Genomic DNA, 19,820 nt, shown 5'->3' with positions numbered 1-19,820 from the left:
CATTTTTATAGAAACAATAGGTCAAAGTTGTGTTTTGGAGACCATGTCGCTATACAAAACGACTTCCTTTACGAGTACGGAGGGAGTATGTTGTATTTTATTGTATTACATCGACCCTCTTATGAGGATATAGGAGTACAGAAGGGATATAGACTTAGAATACAATGCAAGCAAGAGTAAATTTATCTCTAGTATTTTAAATTTATCTCTAGTATTTTATCTGGGACTCTATTTTATCTCTAGAATTATATCTTCTCTCTATAATTATATTTGACTCTTATCTCTAACCGACATCTATGCTTCAAATAGCCTCCTCGTTCTCTAGAGTTAACCACCCGCTGTTTTTCTTTAAACCACTAACTGGTTTATTTTCTTGTTTTACAACTATTCCTCGTATATATTTGTAGTTCAAATGTCACAGCTGATTTGCTTAAAGAAATACAGAAAAATGTCAATCACGCAGGTAAAATCGACGCTGCTGTCAAGCACATGGATAAACAAAACCACGAGACAAAACAACAAATGGCTTTTGCCTAGAGGTCCGAATAGGGCCGGTGGCATAGACAGTTTGGTTCGTCCTTCCTCTGTTTCACAGTAGAAAGGTCAATCGTGTTGTACCGGACAACCAATTATTCCGTGATTAGAACCTAACAACAACGTTGTCTGCTCACTGTGCCGATAACTTTGGTGCTCCCACGTTTTTCCGTCTCCAACTCGATCGTCAGAGTCCAGAAACGTACAAACTCAAACGTAGATTGTGCACATGATCCACGAAGCAAATTAGTCCGGCGCCTGGCCCAGCTACCTTCCGAAACGGGCACACGATCTCGCTGTGTCAAAGCAATGTCGTCGGCGAGGCAGACAAGCATATTTTCACGGTCCAAAACCCTATCGGAATCGCACCGGCACGCTGCTCCCACCTGCTAATTAGTCTCGCGTTGCTGCAGAAGAGTTCCTATCCAAGCCTTAGAGCAAGAGCAAGACTAATAATACAGCCGACCTGTTACCTATAAGATTCTTTACAGTTTTCTCTCAGCCTATCCATATAATAGTTAGCTATTTATAATATTTAGTTCTTGTGTCCAAACTGGCTGTAAGTTTATAGCCCGCTTCTCCTCTCTCTCCTCTCTTCTCTCTTCCACCTCAGTATTTAGCCGGCTTATAGTCTACTATTATACTTGCTCTTACCCAAATTAATTTTAGAGAGAATCTCTTATATGCCACTAAAAATTGGTCTGATCCCTTATATGCCACTGAAAATTGGCTCTTCCCTCATATGCCATTGATCCAAATTTGCGCACCCTCTCATGCCACTCCCGTCAGTTGACCGTGTGTCTTGAGAGTTAACGGTCAACACACGGTCAACTGACGGGAGTGGCATGAGAGGGTGCGCAAATTTGGATCAATGGCATATGAGGGAAGAGCCAATTTTCAGTGGCATATAAGGGATCAGACTAATTTTCAGTGGCATATAATGCGCGCCCATGTCACTATAACTTAACTTGTTTGTTCTACAGTCGACAGACAAAGTTTGAGATAAAACGGGTCAGAGATGGACATGATAGATCATAGTCGTAGATTGTCCCTGTGTTCTCTTTGTTGTTTATTTTTTTCAAATGACGTTGCATGCATGCAGCGGCGACAGACACCCCGGCCCCGCAGTGCCGCCGGCCGGGTCGACACGAACGTCCAGAGCGCCGCCCGGATGGACCCAGACTGACTCGAGAGCCGGGCCGGATTCGATCAGCACAGGATCGCATTCTGCAAGTACGTACCCCTGCTGACCTTGGCACAGTGCTATTCGATCGATCGATTGACAAAAATGACAGTGCGGCGTTGGGAGGCATACGGTGGTCCTGCGCCTGCGTGCCCCCGGGCGTACACGCAGAGCCACGCGGTCGGCCGTGCCGCTGCGTGTGGCATTTACGGTGGTGGTACGTTGTGCATGTGTGTGGGGGCCGACGACACGGCCACGATGCGCGCGCGGCGAGACCGTCGCGTACGCCCCCGGCAGCGCGGCGCCACCGGGTAGGGGCGTGGTCGGTGCGGCCACCGACCACCCCCGCGCGCCCCGGCGCTCACCCTACGCCCGCAGCCGCAGCCCGCAGGTGGAGTACTCGTCCGTCCATCCATCAACACACCTCGGCGTACGTTTCGCTGCACGATTCGTCCTCGCGGACAAGGGGAAGTTGGCCACCACCACCACCAACACACATCTCTCTCGATCGGGCGCGGCGCGCGAGGACAAGCAGCGCCCGGCCAAACCGCCCCTCGAGACAACACACTGACGCGCGCGGGAGATCGATCGAGCACGATCACGATCACGAGATCGCCCGCGGCCGTCTACGCGCGGCGGAGTCAGCAGGGAGACGCGATGGGTGGCTGCGTGGCCCGTGCGTGCTGCCCATATGCGCGCACGCGCGCGAGACGACCCGTATATTAGTCGTATGCGCTCCATGCTGCTGTACGCGTCGCCGCATATATATCCGCCGGGGATGATGATGGGCCAGGCATGGTCGCCCCCGCCCCCGGCCCGTTGGATGGGTGGGCGCGGCTGGTTGGGGTTGGGTTGGGGATGGATTTCCTTTCCGGCGATGGCTATGGGTGAGGAGGGCGACACGAGGGGAGCGGACAGTTGGGACACCTGGTGCGCGTCGCGGTGTTGGCTCCGGTCGGGCCGGGCTAAGCTGCTAGGGGGACCAAGCTAACACTGATCTAACTACCCTGTGCTTGTCTCGGTCGATGGGTTGTCGGTGTGGTGTGCCAAATGTTGACGACGCAAGACAACTAGACAAGCCGCTGCAAGCCTGCAACAGATGCCAATTATTAGTGACGAGTCCAAAATCTAAACACGGCGAGAATTTAGGGGCAAAGTCTTGTCTAGCAACGAAGAGCTAGCGCGGTTTTTTGTAGTGAAGGAGAGACCTCAACGCGAGAAAAGCGGCAGAATGCTGGCCTGGCCCTGGCCCAGCTGATGTACGACTAGGAGCTTCTCCAGGCGGCCTATTGGGCCTTTGGTGGCTGCAGGCATGTACAAGGCCCAAAGCATGGTCTAACTTGAATTTTCAAGCCACCTTAGGGTAGGACTTGAGAAGCACTGCCACTGCAAAAATCTTAGCCAAAGCCCACGAAATTCAGATTGGACCGATCAGGCCAGACTGACCACGGCCATTGTTCAGCCAGTGCTAAACGCAACTTCCAGCTTCCTTGTTTGGCTTTATGCTTATGCATATAAGCTAAAATTTAAATTTTAAAACTCGATTTAATTGGTTTTTATGATAGTTTATTTTACAGAACTTGTTTTTAAATTACTAAGACACGTATAAACAAATTTTACTCACCAATAAACATAACTATATGCGAAAAGACGCGACTCTTCATGTTTCACAGCTCACACAGAGGAATAGATTAATTTACAGGTTGAAAAAGGTTGTTGTACTAATGCTCAACGTCTCGACAGGAATAAGGTTCAAGAAAATCAGCTGAACATTTCTCATGATGCTGATCTCAAAGCTACCGCATCTCTAAACATAGGCTAATTTGCACCTTTATTCTTGCAATCTACTACCTCCGTCCCATATTACTTTTCTTTTTTAGTTTTTGTTTGTCAATGTTTGATCATTCGTCTTATTCAAAATATTTTAGAATTATTATTTATTTTGTTTGTCATTTACTTTATTGTCAAAATTACTTTATATATGACTTATCTTTTTTTATATTTGTAATAGTTTTTTAAATAAAATGAATGGTCAAACGTTGTAAATAAAAAGTCAAAAACGTCACCTATTATGAGACGGAGGGAGTAGTGTTAATCCTTCGTTTTCCAAAGTCCTTATCTCCCTTGTCCAACTAGTAGCTATATTATTCTTTACTTTTTAATAGGACACTAATGCGCCGGGGTCGGTTCAACGACTTAAGGGGCGTGGCTTGTTAATTAGTCTAGCTGGTTCATGAGGTTCTACGAAGCTAATATCGTAGATTTCGATATGACCCTGTGTCGCGTCGAATAGAATCTAGTAGTAGCAAATAGAGTTTCTAGCGTTTGGAACATATTCTGGGACCCATCATATCTATAGCTCACCGCCGCCGTATATGTTTTTCAAAATGATCCATGTTGATCACATTGCTGTGCTCGACTTTTATGCCAATAAAATCATCATTTGGTATCCATAAAATTCAACAGATGTGAAGAGATAATCAAAAAATACTGTAGAAAATAGGATTGAGCTCAGACTAATGCGTGGGACATGTACATGTATATTTGGAGCTTGTTTTGGTGTATATGGTCAAACTCAACCAAGGAGAAAAAAAATACAGAGAGCGAACACAGGCCTGAGAGGTGACAGCGCCTTTACCTTCACCGAACCCGTCTCCGTTTATGGTGGCCACCGGCCGCTAGCGAGGGGATGCAAATTTAATAGGGGCAATTGCAAATTTACCACTACTTTGAATCGTTATTGCAAAACTGCCACTAGAAAATTGCAAAAATACCACTAGAACTGTCATTCGAGTGGTATCCTTGCAATATTCAAAAAACCGGTGGCAAATTTGCAAATGCCCCAATTTAATAACAAATAAACAACTCACTAGTTAAATCCTACTTTAGCCTTATTCTATAATATTTTTTGGCTCCACCACTGGCATTTAGTATTCATATGAGATTGTTGAAATTGCACGGGTTAGTACTCCCTTCATTCTAATATAAGTATAAGTATAGTCTAGTACGAACGTGATATATTCTATAACTACGAATCTAAACGAATAGTGTTTAGATTCGTAGTTCTAAGATATCACATGTTGTATTTATATTAGGACAGGGGAGTAGTAAGTTAGTAATGTGCAGGTGCATGGACATGCATGGACAGGGGTGGAGGTAGAGTATGGAAAACACCCATAAACTTAAACACCTATATGTGCATCCCCTTAATAAGAATTTAGGCGTCCGCATCAATTTAAACTTATGTAAAATAGAGTAAATTAAGTAAGAGGCATCCTTCTCCATTTCGTTCAAACTTTGTCCGTTCAAACTAAGAGCATCCCCAGCAGCTCATCTAAATTTCATCATTCATACTTCTATTTAGATGGCCATTCAAAAATATTCCCACTCTATATTACTTTTCACTCCAACAGATCATCTATATTACATCCTACATATACCAACATCCTATATTTTACTAACATTTTTCAACTACCACACATTTTTACTCCCATTCCTCTCACCTTTCACCACTTAAAAAAAATCTTCCTCACCACTCTCTCTTCTACAGCCGAGAGGACGGGGAGGACGAGGGCTGACCGGAGGGAGTGGTGCGGGCGGAGACCCGAGTGGCGGGGACGGCGGGGCGGCGTGGGTTGTTAGATGAGCGGCCGGTTGGAGAGGAGGTGCGGTTGAAGAAGCGGCGGGGCGACGCGGGCGAAGACCTAGAGCGGTGGGGACGGCCAGGCGGCGTCGGTTCGAGGAGCGGCCGGTCAGAGGGGAGGCGCAGTCGGAGGAGCGGCGAGGCAACGTGGTCGGAGGAGCGGCGCCTATAATAAATAATGTGAAAAGTAAAACCTTAGCGGCCTGGAGTGGTGTATAGAGTGGAAGACATGGAACGAACCTATAGGTTCAGGCTTCGAATGAGGAAGTTCAAGACATGTAACGAGCGGTGAATAATGTGAACGATGGGGGCGGCTCATTCTTTCCGTTCTGCGCGGGTGGAGACCCGGAGCGGCGGGGACAGCCGGGCGTCGTCAGTCCAAGGAGCAGCCGGTTGGAGGGGAGGCGCGGGCGGAGACCCCGAGCGGCGTGGATGGCGGGGCGGCATGGATTGCGGTGACCATTGGCAGCGGGGATGGCGGGGTGCTTCGGCGACCTCACTGCCAGATCCGCGCCTCTCCGCCTCTACTCCGGTGATCTCCACCTCCAGATCCACCACCTCTCTTCGGCTCTACTCCGGTATGCACATTCTCTCTACCGTTACTCTCCCGTGGTTTGCAGTCTAAATGGTGGCGCGAGTTCGATTAGGAGAGGGCAGTTGAGGATGGCGTGAGGAGAGAGAACCGCCATATTTGGTTTGAGAAGGACTCGGTTTGAAGGACCTCTAAAAATAGCGTGTGTAATATAGACTCTGCTGGAGTGCTGTTTTTCTCCTCCAAACGCCAAACACCGGATGGATTCCTGGATAGAGGAGCTGCTGAATATGATGCTCTAACGTTGGACGGAATCACGGCGGCGTCAGGCAGCAAGGACTACTACAGTCTGCTTGCCGGCGACCGCGAGAGCCAGCCGTCGTCGCCTCGTCGGATCGGATCATCGGGGCAGGACTGGTCACGTACTCACGTCTGCCTCAGAGCTCTGTCTGGCTCTGATTTGCCTCGATCGCCATTAGCTGTTTCTCTGCTCGGCCCACCTTCCGGCCGGACCCGGAGAGAAGTGATCCGTCCAGTCGTGGGCTCAGGGCTCTCGCTAGGGCTCACCTGCCAGCCTCTGCCACGTGAGCGCCTTTCACTTCCTGTCTCCTCTTTGAAAGGCACATAGTATGACTGAAAAAAACAGAAAAACTGAAAGGGAAAAACATATGGTTTTGGCTCCTTCTAACTCGTGATTTTAATTAAAAACACGGGGATATAAAAAATACTACAGGATTGCAATTCCTTTGAAAGACAGAAACACATGACTAATAACAAAATAGTCGTTTGAATGTCTCACAGGAAAATTTAAGGAATTGAAGACACAAGAAAAACTCCATGTTAGATTTCTACTAATTAAATTTCTATGAAATGCTCTATTCTATATGATTTTTCAAAGGAATTTTGAGGGTGGGGGAGGTAGGAACTAAACTCATATTAAGAATAATGCATGAGGTAAACCTCATGTTATTTTATAGGAATTTGCATGGTTAAGAACTTAATTTGTTTCAAAGGGTTCAATAGAAAAAAAATCCTAGAGGGTTAAGTGTAGAGTATTTTGTGATTGATAGTGGTGGAGCCAGCATCATCATGAAGCCCGGGCGACTAATAGTATTTTTCGGTGATCGATTAATTTTTATAGGTGTTAATGGCTATCAATAGAGGTGACGGCAATGGCGGAGCCCAGGCGGCCGCCCGACCTACCCGGGAGGTGGATCTGTCACTGATGACTGACGACTGAACGAATACAAATTGACATCGACAAACAGAATTTTTAAGAAATACCATCGCACAAGTGTTTTTCTCTTTTTTTTTGTCAAGCATTGTCGGTTGAGCGCTAATTGACTCACGTCAACCACATAAAAAAAATCTTTTTACCCTTATAATATATGAAGCCCTTCCTAGTAATAATTATAAAGCCATATCGAACTTGTCTCTTAATTCAGCATTCCTTTACTTTAAATCTAAAATTCGTAATTAATAATTATAGAAGATTGTAACTTATAGAGATTCTTCTTTTAGTCTAAATAAATCTAACGTACTGTAGTTAGAGAGATAACTTGCATATTTTATACTACATCCGTCCTAAAATGTAAACATTTTTAATCCAGATTCATAGCTAAAAATAATTATATTTTAGAACGGATGTAGTATATGATTAGCCCTATTTTTAATGGGTAAATAGAAAATAATAGCACTTATAACACGTGGCTCGACATCTCATTTTGCTAATCGACAAATCGTTTAAAAGCCACTCGATCGATTTGTTAGTTACTACTCCCTCCGTCTCATAATATAATAATCTAGGATAGGATGTGACACTTTATAAGTATAATAAATCTGGACGGGAAGCATGTCCGAATTCGTTGTGTGTCCTCATTCGATACTAGATTGTTATATTATGGGACGGAGGGAGTATTTCTCGGTGCGATCGACACGCATATATCTAGTCTTGTCAAAACGTATCTACACGTACATCACATGCTCATGAGACAAGCGCCAACAGCGATGCCGTTACTCCACCAAAGAGTAGTAATTTGCGGCGGTGCATGCATGGCGGCAGGTCAGTATTGCGGTCGCCGACAGCGATGCCGCAACATATATCTCAGATGATTTACTATTGATATGATGCCGGATCAAACATAATCCTTGTGATGGCCGGACGATCGAGCTAGCTAGGGATGCATGCATGGTTGTCGTAGTAGCTCTCGTTGGATGGATATATGCTCATCAAACCCACAACCCGATCACAGTGATCAGATAGATAATTAACCATCCAAATCTTAGATTCCTTTAATTTAAAACAGATAATAAATTATTTTAGGATGCCCCCGCAAAAAAAAAATATTTTAGGATGCATTCTCTCCGTAAAAAAAAGGTTGAATCCTAAATTTCAAAATTTGTTCTAAAATAAGTTGATTCCTACTCCATCTACCCCCTAACAGGGTGTTTAAAGACTTGCATCCTTCATTAATATGGGAAAAAACGAGAAGAGAAGATAATGAGGTGGAAGGAGTAATACTGGTTCTATAGCTAGCTAAAACAAGAAAAAAAAAACTCCCCCATCCCATAATATAAGGGATTTTGAGTTTTTCCTTGCACCGTTTGACCACTCGTCTTATTAAAAAAATTAAAATTATTATTTACTTTTTTGTGACTTACTTTATTATCCAAAGTACTTTAAACGTAACTTTTTATTTTTTATATTTGCACATTTTTTTAATAAGACGAGTGGTCAAACAGAGTAAGCAAACACTCAAAATCCCTTATATTATGGGATGGAGGGAGTAAAGTTGTATTAAAATTTTGTTGGATTGAAATCAAATAACGAACTTGCTATTATTCCATTTGGTTTACAAAAAATGCAAACACTTCACTGTTAGGTTTTTTTCTAAAACAAATTCTGTTAAGCTCTACGGTAATGCAGTTGAAGTTAATTACTGTTTTTTAAATAATAGTATGGGCTATAATTATTGTATTCTTTTTCGAGAAGAAGAATCAAGTTTGTTCTCAAGGTTTAGAAATTCTCATTTACTAATCTCTACTATTATAAAAATTTAAAATATTTTTGTCGGCACTTTGATATGTCATCCGTGTTTGAATCTTTTTTAAATTCATTCTCTTTGAAAATACAGTTAAGTGGGTTTCTAAGTTTCTTCGCTTTTATAATTAAATCCCATACCATTCTTACCCAAAAAAATCTTTACCCTTATCTAATCATAGGAACAATTTAGTAATCTTTTTCTCTCTACAAGTAAATATTTCTTTCGGCATCAAGTAAGTACTTTTGAATAATAAAATATTGTGACTGGCTATACTGTATGGAAACATACTGGAATTTAAAATGTGAAACCGATTCTAGTAGATTTGTTATAAAATACTCTACAATTGTACTTTGGCTGTTTTTTATAGTAAATTGCATCGGAGGTACACGGACTTGTTAGTTAGGTGCAATCTAGTACATAAAATTGTAAAACACTCATTTTAGTACACGAACTTGTTTGTTGCGTGTGAACAAAGTCAAAATCACATAGAAAGGTTAATCTTGTTGATTTTGTTTTTATTTTAAACTCTATGTAAACATGTGTCTAAAAAGATAAACATATAATAAGGCATAATAATTACATAAAAAAATAAAAAACCGAGTAATGATGTAAGAGATAGAATCAAAGAACGATAAAGTGGAAACTAAGTTTACAAATATAACCTTTCTACTATGTATACGCACATCATCTACTAATTTATACTCCATAATGTTCAACATAGAAAAATTGATCTTGTTGTGCCATTTTAACCCTAGTTTGCATGTATTGGACAAGTTCATGCATCAAAACGAGCATTTTACAAGTTTACACACTAAATTGCACCCATTTGACATGTTTATGTACCGCTAATACAATTTACTCTTTTTTTTATTAAAGCAATGATACAATAAAACAAGAAATATAATGTGTCCACAATTAATACGGATAAAAACAACGATGTAGCTCAATTTATTGGATTTTTGTGGTTCAACCTGTTTATCTGGATTAAAGTTATAGACTTATTAGTACGAGCGTTTATATTTACGGCTAATTAATAAAAATAATAGATAACAAATCTATCTATAGCAAGATACTTATGCGTCTGTGCACTTATAAGAATAAGTGTGCGCGAGGTACATGCATAGTATGCATCTAAACTAGATTTCTCAAAAATAAAAGTAAATTTCATACTTTAGCTAAATTATTGCAAAACTACATATTTAACACTAATTTTTTTAAAAAAAATATTACAAAACTATAAATTTAGTAATAAAGTTATCACAAAACTATATATTTTGGAGTAGAAATCCTTAGTACTAGTGTTATGTTCGAGTTATAAGTGCGTAAATATTATGATTAAGTAGACACTAAACATATAGTTTGTACTCCCTCCGTCCCAGAGGGTGTGTTTAGTTCATGAAAAAAGTTGGGAGTTTAAAAAAAAAGTTGAAAGTTTACGTATGTAGGAAAGTTTTTGATGTGATATGATGTGATGGAAAGTTGGGAATAGGGGGAAAACTAAACACGGCCAGAATATAAGAAATTTTAGAGTTAAACACGGTTATTAAGAAAGTAGATAGAAGTGAATGGTAGAGAGTTGTGATTGGATGAGTAGTGCAGATATGTGGGAAAAGTAAAAGATGGAGGGTTGTGATTAGTTGGGAAGAGAATGTTGGTGGAGAAGTTGTTATATTTTGGGATAAATCATGAGGGGTTAAAAGTTGTTATATTTTGAGACGGAGGGAGTAATAACTTTGTTACAAAATCTGTAGTTTTGTAATAATCCATATTAAATATGTAGTTCTCTGAGAAATTTAGTGTTAAATATGTAATACATCATCTTAAATTTGTAGTTTTATTTATGATAAACAGATCAAAGTATAGGAATATGTACTAGTTCTTTTTGAAATTTTACCCACAAAATAATTACTACTGCTACTGAAAGAACGCATACTCCATCACGGTTCACTGCTATTAGTACTAGTAGTACTTCAGTTTCAGTCACCATTAATAAAAACAAGCCATTCAAAATTATTACACCAGCCATTACACCAGCTGCGGCCGGCTGCTTTTATCTGATTTGACAATGGACGTGACGGCCACCCGACCTCTCTTTTCCTACTAGCTCTCCCCTACCCTACCCCTCTTTCCTTCTAGCAGTAGCCTCTACTACAGTCTACACACCCTCTCTATGCAAAACGCAATCTCATCTCTGTGCAGCCACTCATCCGATATTTCCCCCCATTTCTTTTCCTCTCCACTGTTTCCCTCCTCCTTTAATTATTCCCCCCCACTTCGCCTAGCTTTACAAACCCCCACAAATCGTCATTCTAACCAAAAGAAATCAGCAGGATTAGCCCTAGCTAAGTACTCCCAATAGCTGTGATAAACTGATAATTAGCCTTCTCTTCTTCCTTGCTGAGCTGGTCGGTGTCGTGTACCAAGAAACCCTCATCAAGCACATACGCTAATGGAGGAGCTTGAAGGCCACCGGGGTGAAGGCCGGCTGCCTCCTCCTCCTCCGTTGCTGCCGTTTCCCAAGGTCTCCGTGCAAGTCTACACCGTTCCTAGCTCGTCCACCGCCGCCTCCGCCGCCGCTGCAGGCGGAGCTCGTCAGGCTGTTGCACCGGCGACGCGGGACGGCGGCGACGGCGGCGGCCGCGCCGCCGGAGTTCTTGACGACCCTGTCAAGGCCAGGATCGTCTCCCACCCTCGCTACCACCGCCTCCTCGCCGCCTTCCTCGACTGCCACAAGGCACGATGAACACATGCGCCGCGCATGTTCTTGATTTGTGTGTGTAGATCGGGGTTTTAAATCTCCCGCTAAACTGCCGCTATCTCCCATTATAACGGTTAGAGAATGGTTCTAACTATTTGCTCTCATCATGTATAATTTAGCCGCTATAGCTCCATTTAACCCGTTATAACGGTTCGAGAAGCTAACCGCTAAATGCACATTGTTGTAGATCATAGAGATCGATGGATGTATTTGCCCATGTTGCAAACTTGCAATTCGCATGCATGTTTCTAATTAACTTGTGATATGCCTGTAGGTTGGCTGCCCGGCGGAGGCGGCCGAGGAGATCGCGGCGGCGGCGCGGGTGCGGGAGGCGCGGCAGCGGGCGGCCGCGGCGGCGAGCCGCATGCCGCCGGCGCCGGAGGACCCGGAGCTCGACCAGTTCATGGTCTGCAGCATTATGAAAGAGCTCAAATTAGTAACTGTAGTGTACATGATTACATCAACTAGACATGACATGATGCACTGTGTAATTTAGTAACTACAGTACTATAAGATGGAATAGATGATTAGAGATCTTGTTAAGGGCGGCGTTTTACTTGGGTTAATCTGCTGTGTGGTTAATCATTAACGAATAATTAATGACGTGACGTGTTGGCATCAGGAGGATTACTGCAAGCTGCTCGTGGAGTGTAAGGAGGAGCTCAGCCGGCCGCTCCAGGAGGCCGAGGAGTTCCTCAGGACGGTGGAGTCAGAGCTCAACTCCATCAATTCTGGGCCACCCCTTACAGCTCTAATCTCAGGTATTTGTAACTTAACCCCTTTTTTTTTCACTCCTACCAAAAACACACTCGCACGTACCACCACATGCATATTACGTACACAAAATGTGTCTCCTAACACACGTTCAAAAATAACGAGACCAATAATACAGGTCTTGCTAAAATCCATGCGGACATGCAACTGTATATATACGTCATACAAATGTGTCTCTAACACACTTAAAGAGAACCCAGTAATAAACAATAACAATGACAGAACTAGAAATTAACAAAACCTAGAGCTGAGTAGGGCTCAACTAATGAAATATTATTTTTTTCTCATAAAAATATATAGTGGATTAAAAGAATTTAAACATGATTATGGAAGCAAGCCTAGGGCTCAAGCCCAAACTATCCTAGGCTTATCTCCGCCCTTGTAACGAACAACCCATTTCACTAAAATCCCATCTAAAATGTATGCCCGCATGAGTAATTGTGCGGTACTAATATTTAAACATGAGGAGGAAAAACCATACATCTATGACTTTTAAATCATGAGTGCACATCGAATGTGTTTTATCTTTGCTTTGTCTTTTTCCACTTTTTTCTTTTTTAGGGCTTATTTGGTATAATTTCTGCTTTGGGATTCTTGTCCAATAGAGTTAGAATTGTACCAAACATTCTCGAGATTTTAGATAATATAGAGTGTAGTTATCGCTTTGCCTATTAAAATTACACTACGAGGGTGGATTGGCATTCACGTCGCTTCTTAACTCAGCTGCAGTCTCAAAGTAGGACGTACCAAAGAGCCCCTTAGCTAGAGGACAACATGGCTACGAGATTATGCTTAATTATTATTTGGATTCAGCAAAATAGTCACTAGGGAGGTATACGTGGTGTAAATTACTACTCCGTACAATAGAAAGGAACAAAATATATGCTTTGTGATACGGGAATTTTACATGAATTAATTTATTTGTTACATTGTTGGAGAAATAATTGTACTCTTAAGACTAAGTAATTGTACTCTTAAGACTAAGTACATAGAGGATATAGTTTACGTAGTATGTTTATGTCAAACAAAAGATATTGAAAACCTCAATAAACTTGTTAATTTGTGTCTTAATGCTAGTAATATCCATCTGTCCAAAAATGTAGGGCGTTCCTTTTCTCATGGTCTCTAACTCAATACTAGCATGAATAATAAATTAAGCTGTATCGTAAATGTATGGAGAAACTCGTAGGATTATACATACTCTTATATCTCTACTCTTATACTACTTCCGTCCCAAAATATAGTCACTTTTAGCTATAAATCTAAACACACAGTTGTCCAGATTTATAGCTAAAAATACTTATATTTCGAGACGGAGGGAGTATGTAACAATGGCCAAATAATTAGATATTGCCGGCAACATCCATATGGAACGGTTCGATCTCGAGATTGAACTTGATTATGCTCCACGTTATGGTGTTTTTTCTTCTTTAACCCCTGTTAGTTGTACTGTTGTAGGTATTATAATTTGGGCAGCCTAACTAGGCATAACCCATGCATTCCGTAGGATTATTATGCGATTTCTATCACAAACATGTAGCGTGATTGAGGTATATGTGGGTTCATGTGCTTCCCTACTGTACGTCTGCACCTACAAGTTCTAAAGATCACTAGTGTTCTGATTGCCTGTACCCACAGCGACCTATCACCTACGTCCTTGACACACGAGAGTTACAAAATCGATGTGTTGGGGGATGTACTTGGTTTGCGTAGTTAGTGAACAGTGTCGGCATTTGTCTAGCTAATTGCTAGCTAGTTATATATGAGCTATGATCTTGTTCATGACTTGTCTCGTCCACTGTTTCTTCCTTTGAAAGTTAGCTTTACTGAATTTTAATATATGTTGAGAAGCGGATAAGCCTTTTGGGGCAACTCTTATGGGTGGATTGGTTTGGAACTTTGGAAGTTTGGATACAAGGGAATGCCACTTTTATTTGGACATGACTGAATAACTGTAGCATTCTTCCTTCTTTTGGGCATCTCTCTAGATCTTCTCTCGCTAGCCACAAAGTACTCTTTTGCGGTAAAAAATATTTAACGTTTATTAGGACAAGGTTCAGTCAAAATTGTAAATTTCGTATCATCAAAAATTTCTCAAATGATTTTTTTTAAAACAAAAGAAATGATACATGTAGATTTGTTTTGAAAAGCACTATCATAATATTATAAACTTTTTAGATTGTATCGACTTAATCTAATATAAAAATTAATTTATCGGAATTTTAATTTTTTGACCGAATCTTACCCTAAACGTTAAATATTTATGATCTTCAATGATCTAGTTGTGTAAATAATTGAAATTGGTAATACAAATAATACATATACGAAAGCATTCCCCTTGCTCAAACTCATCTAGTGTCCATACTATTAAATATGGTACCAACTATGAGCAAGTTTAATAGTATAGCTAACAACTATCTATAAAATTGCCACAACATCTATAACTAACCTAATAGCTCATTCATACAATAATTAACTACAGATATATACCACAAGATTAACAATTGGCCTACCTTTCTCTCTCCCACAGCTTGTTGCAATTCTTGTTACTTACAGCTGGCTACAAATTAGTAGTCCTAAACACAAATATGGTGTGGTAACTCTTATAGTCTACTTACTGTCATGCTCGCTCTAACTAAAACAAAAGGTGTTGTGGACTTGTGGCAGCAAATTTAATGAGGTAAGAACGACAATGTTATATATAGAACGCACGATAACTTTTTTGTACCCTGTTCTCTCTCATTTAGCTAGACATACTAGTATGCCATTTTAAACTTGGGCATGAATTGATTTGTCAAAATGACCCTGTTCCCTATTGTTACTACCTATTGAAAATGATACCAAATTATGCATGACAGAGATAGCTGCCCTCCATTAGCAAGGGCGTATATATAGAGGAAAAGAGGGACATTCACTAGAATTTCTAGAGCGTCTTGTATATAAAATTTTATGGAATATGCAGTTTCATGTGACAGTTTGTTTTTTTCCTTATGTTGTTCCATGCATCTTCTTAGAAGGTTTCACCTTCTGTTTTCCCAATAATATAGGCATGGGTAAAAGCAGTTGCATATGCAGAATCATGCTTTCGATCTAACCATTTTGTACAAACTAAACTAGCGTTCATCGTTCTTCTGGACATAAAAATCGAGCTGTAGTTGTTTGTGTTATCACTTGTGCTTTATTGTAATCCTAATTGAGAACCCTCTGTTCTCTTACAGTTGTGCCTTTAGCACATAGGGACTAGTTAGTTAGGCTGTGTTTAGTTTCTGAAATTGGGGAGAAGTTTGGGAAAAGTTGTTAGTTTGGAAAAAAAGTTGGAAGTTTATGTGAGTAGTAAAGTTTTAGATGTGATGTGATGTGATGTAAAGTTGGGAGTTTGGGGGAAGTTTGGTGTGAACTAAACAGGGCCCTAGAGCAGATTTTATATTGAAGAACGTGTGCATATACAGTAGCGGGAATGTAATTGAACGCCGCAGATTTTATAACAATTTTATTTCATTGACTCGTGCACTTCCAAATATTTTGTTGCCTAGTAATTCCTGCATTTGTTTAAGCAAAATGGCAGGGAGGGGGGGGGGGGAATAGCACCGAGTAGTATATAACAGAGAAAATGAGAACTAGCATTCCTAGATTATTATTACAATTACAGCTATACGAATCACATTGTGCATTGTAGAAACAATTCTTGGTGCAGAACTACTTAATTATTCGCGAATTCTTAATACCTTTGGCTTGACAATGGCATGCAGAATCCAAAGCCGGCCTCGATTCGTCGGACGACGACGAACACGAAGACGGCAGCGGCATGGAGATGATGGAGGCCGCGGAAGACGAGGACCTCGGCATCATCGACCCTCGCTCCGACGACAAAGCGCTGAAGAGGCACCTGCTGAGGAAGTACAGCGGTTACCTGGGAGGCCTGAGGAAGGAGCTGTCGAAGAAGAGGAAGAAAGGGAAGCTCCCCAAGGAGGCGAGGCAGAAGCTGCTCACCTGGTGGGAGCTCCATTACCGGTGGCCGAACCCGTCGGAGATGGAGAAGATCGCCCTCGCCGAGTCGACGGGGCTGGAGCAGAAGCAGATCAACAACTGTTTCATCAACCAGCGGAAGCGCCACTGGAAGCCCACGGAGGAGATGGAGTTCGCCGTCATGGAGGCCTACCACCACCAGAGCACCGATGCCGCGGCGGCGTTCTACGTCGACGTCGACGCCCGCCTCGTCGGAGCGACGGCGGCGGCTCCGGCATCGGCCGTGTACACCGCCAGGCCGGATCATGGCGTGTGGCGCGCATAGCCGTTGCTCGATTCGCCCGTTGCCGCCATCTGGAATTAATCTGAACTGCCCTTGCCTGTTACATATAGTAGGGTTGTTGATGATGGTTTCATATGTTTTTCCCCAAAGGGAAAGTCAGCTTGGACATTGGACCAATCAAGAAATGAAATCTCAGCATGTACCATATGTAAAGTTCTGGTCGGGAATGAATCAGACAGACACACGCTCTTGTTACTGTATATATGCAGTGAAGACAAGCAACTGAACCTAAATCATGCACTTCTGATGTTAATATTTGGTTGTACAGATCTGTGTACATGAACAGTTTAGCTTTACAAAAGATGGACGAATGTTGCAATAAGAGCTGAGAAGATCTGACGTCTAACCATACTGCCATAGTATGGATGTACAGAGAGGGTACACACTACACAGGGGGCATGGTGCAGCTACCCTTTGGAATTAGGAAATGTCAGTGTAGTTCCTTCTGATGCCTTTGATGGCGTACCAATCAGAGTATCAGACAGATTGTGTGCAATTCAGGACTGTGTTTTCAGATCAAGTGTTTCGCTCTCTCTTGGCTCCATTTTACTAGTGGTGAAAGGTTGAACAGACGATCGCAGACTTTCTGGACCTTCAGCGGCAATTCTCTTGCACAATGCATCACAGTTACTTATTACTTCGGTTAACCTGCCCTTCAACTCACCAACTTCCACCTGCAGTGGACGGACTGCAATGTCCGGTAGAGCGAAAATTAATTAATGACCAGTGCTGCCATTGCTATGCTGAAACCATTAAAAAGAGGTAATGGTGACCAAATTTCACTTCAGTAATTGTGCTATGAGTTCCCTCGTTTTTTTTAGAAAAATAATTTGCATATCGTTTGAGACTGAATTTAGCGTCGACATATCCAACAATGTGATGCATGGCCAATTGATTCCTTTTGCTACCAGCCTAAGAGAATGATATTGTTACCTTCAGCAAGGTTGTGAGAGGTTGATCTCATGGAAGTAACAGAATAATTGAACCGCTGGAGAAGCTTAATGGACAAAGCATCTGCTGTTTCTATCTTGTTTTCTATCTCTTCCTGCACCATATGTTAAATATAAGATCTCTCCCCAATAGCCACATGACCAAAAAAAGCATCAAATTACACATTGCTAACACCATAACACCATAACTCTTTAGCTATGTTCTGATTCATCCTTTCTGAATTTAGTCTTGGCCGTGTTTAGTTGTTTTGGCCAAATTTTTTTGACGTATACAGACACACATTTGAAGTATTAAACGTAGACTAATAATAAAACAAATTATAGATTCCGCCTGTAAACTGCGAGACGAATCTATTAAGCCTAATTAATCCGTTATTAGCAAATGTTTACTGTAGCACTACATTGTCAAATCATGGCGTAATTAGGCTCAAAAGATTCGTCTCGCAATTTACATGCAAATTGTGTAATTGGTCTTTTTTTCGTCCACATTTAATGCTCCATGCATGTGTCCAAATATTTGATGTGATGGAAAAGTTGGAAGTTTGAAGGGAACTAAACACAGCCCTTGATATTTGCCTTAAAATTCGTCAGTTAAGTTCTGTATCACACTTCATCAGGACACCCTAGATAACTACTTGAGGCACTAGATATTCATTATGATGCCAGGGGTTCCGTGAAGTCAACATTAACGGGTTGCTATAAATAATTGTTGGTTCAATGTATATCAGTGGTAAGATTTGCATTGGTCTGAAGTGTAAAGCACACATGCTATATGGTAAACCCTGATCGAAATACTATCTTTTCTACTTGTGACATTACTGATGAAAAATTTAGAAGACAAAAAATTAAGTTGCAACAGCAGAAGGAATTTCACCGATTATTTGGCACTACAAAACATGTATCATTCCTTATGATCCTACCATTCTCTCTATCATGGTGAGTCCAAAATCAGCATAAGGATCTATCAACAGCATCAAGCAATGAGATATACCTGTGTTTCACTAATTTTCTTGGCCTTCTCTTCTTGCCATTCACGGTACAGAGAGAAAAGCTCGAACATCACATTTGGATTCAAGTTGCCTACAAATAATTACCAAAACAGATAAGCTATTATACAATTTATATCACACACTAAATACAATAACTATTGCTGCACAATTAGGAGCACAGATGGCCAATCAAACATACCCAAAACCAACAATTGCCACAAATTCTTCTGTGTAATACAGTAATTAACTCACCAGAGGTGGCGGAGGAGGAGGATGGCTTCCGGACGAGGATGTCGGTGAGGCTGCTCTCCGCCTCCGAGCTCGCCGCCGACTGGCCGCTCAACAGCGGCGGGGCCTTCAGAAACCCCAACCCCCACACCCAAACGAACGATTAGCGGCTGAAGAGGAAGCGGAGAGAGGAGGGGAAGAAGAGGAGGACGAGGTAGTCAGGTCCGTACGATGGTGAGGGACTTGATGCGGTGGAGGAGGGGGTCTCCGTCCCCGGCGTCGCGCCGGCCCTCGGACACCGTCGTGATCTCGTCCGCCCACGGCGGCCGCCGCTGCTGCTGCGGCCTGGAGAGGATAGACTCGGAAGCCCCCATGTGATGGGGGGAGGGGGGGAGCTCCTGCCGACGCCGCCGGAGAGACTACGGAGAGAGGAAGCCGACGGGGGATCGCCGGAGTCGCCGCCGCCGCCGGAGATGTGGTTGCTGCTGCAGAGGCAGAGCCGCCGCCTTTTCTCCGGGCCTCAGGGACAAGGTCAGGTCCTGACAAGTTGGGCCTCGTGTTCCTTGCTCTTGGGCTCAATTTTGTTGGGCCTTACGGCCCAAACCAAATGTCTCCAGAAACCGCTTCAGATCTGGCCCAATGCAATGGTGTCTGATGTTCTTTTTTCCATTTTTTTTTGGATTATGGAGCACGTTGTTTCGCTAATTCATATGCTTTATTAGTAAATAAAATATTATTTATATATAAAATTTTTATATGTGTGTCCTTAACAACTCAAAAGCAGATGTTATAAAATAAATAACAATGAAAAACAAAAATCAAAATTAAGTTCTAAAATTTAAATTTTGACTTATAAAAATAAGCATAACCAAAACA

At 42.1% G+C, this 19,820-nt stretch overlaps 2 protein-coding genes across 2 annotated transcripts; one reads left to right on the top strand and one right to left on the bottom strand.

The window, feature by feature from the left end:
* The first annotated feature begins 10,925 nt into the window (after nucleotides 1–10,925).
* On the top strand, nucleotides 10,926–16,914 carry LOC4333975 (homeobox protein knotted-1-like 7). Its single transcript, NM_001418626.1, has 4 exons — nucleotides 10,926–11,670; nucleotides 11,969–12,100; nucleotides 12,317–12,455; nucleotides 16,218–16,914. Exons 1-4 carry the CDS (start codon nucleotides 11,386–11,388, stop codon nucleotides 16,757–16,759), a joined length of 1,098 nt encoding a protein of 365 aa, NP_001405555.1. The 5' UTR covers nucleotides 10,926–11,385; the 3' UTR covers nucleotides 16,760–16,914.
* A 26-nt stretch (nucleotides 16,915–16,940) lies between these two features.
* Nucleotides 16,941–19,466, bottom strand: LOC4333974 (uncharacterized). Its single transcript, NM_001418625.1, has 5 exons — nucleotides 19,175–19,466; nucleotides 18,969–19,071; nucleotides 18,719–18,807; nucleotides 17,711–17,822; nucleotides 16,941–17,465 (listed from the first exon to the last, which is right to left on the bottom strand). Exons 1-5 carry the CDS (start codon nucleotides 19,316–19,318, stop codon nucleotides 17,275–17,277), a joined length of 639 nt encoding a protein of 212 aa, NP_001405554.1. The 5' UTR covers nucleotides 19,319–19,466; the 3' UTR covers nucleotides 16,941–17,274.
* Between the last annotated feature and the right edge of the window lie 354 nt (nucleotides 19,467–19,820).

This window comes from Oryza sativa, chromosome 3 (assembly GCF_034140825.1).
Source record: "Oryza sativa Japonica Group chromosome 3, ASM3414082v1".
NCBI lineage: Eukaryota > Viridiplantae > Streptophyta > Magnoliopsida > Poales > Poaceae > Oryza > Oryza sativa.
The sequence above is the reverse complement of the archived record's forward strand: the minus strand, read 5'-3'. Positions and strand labels throughout refer to the sequence as shown.

Bases quoted from the DNA above. Each gene is read 5' to 3' on its own strand.
- LOC4333975 (NM_001418626.1), top strand. From the start codon at position 11,386: ATGGAGGAGCTTGAAGGCCACCGGGGTGAAGGCCGGCTGCCTCCTCCT. The intron at 12,101-12,316 runs GTCTGCAGCATT...TGTTGGCATCAG, and splicing joins CGGAGCTCGACCAGTTCATG to GAGGATTACTGCAAGCTGCT. The intron at 12,456-16,217 runs GTATTTGTAACT...AATGGCATGCAG, and splicing joins CCTTACAGCTCTAATCTCAG to AATCCAAAGCCGGCCTCGAT.
- LOC4333974 (NM_001418625.1), bottom strand. From the start codon at position 19,318: ATGGGGGCTTCCGAGTCTATCCTCTCCAGGCCGCAGCAGCAGCGGCGG. The intron at 19,072-19,174 runs GTACGGACCTGA...GGGTTTCTGAAG, and splicing joins GCATCAAGTCCCTCACCATC to GCCCCGCCGCTGTTGAGCGG. The intron at 17,823-18,718 runs GTATATCTCATT...CATATGGTGCAG, and splicing joins AGAAAATTAGTGAAACACAG to GAAGAGATAGAAAACAAGAT.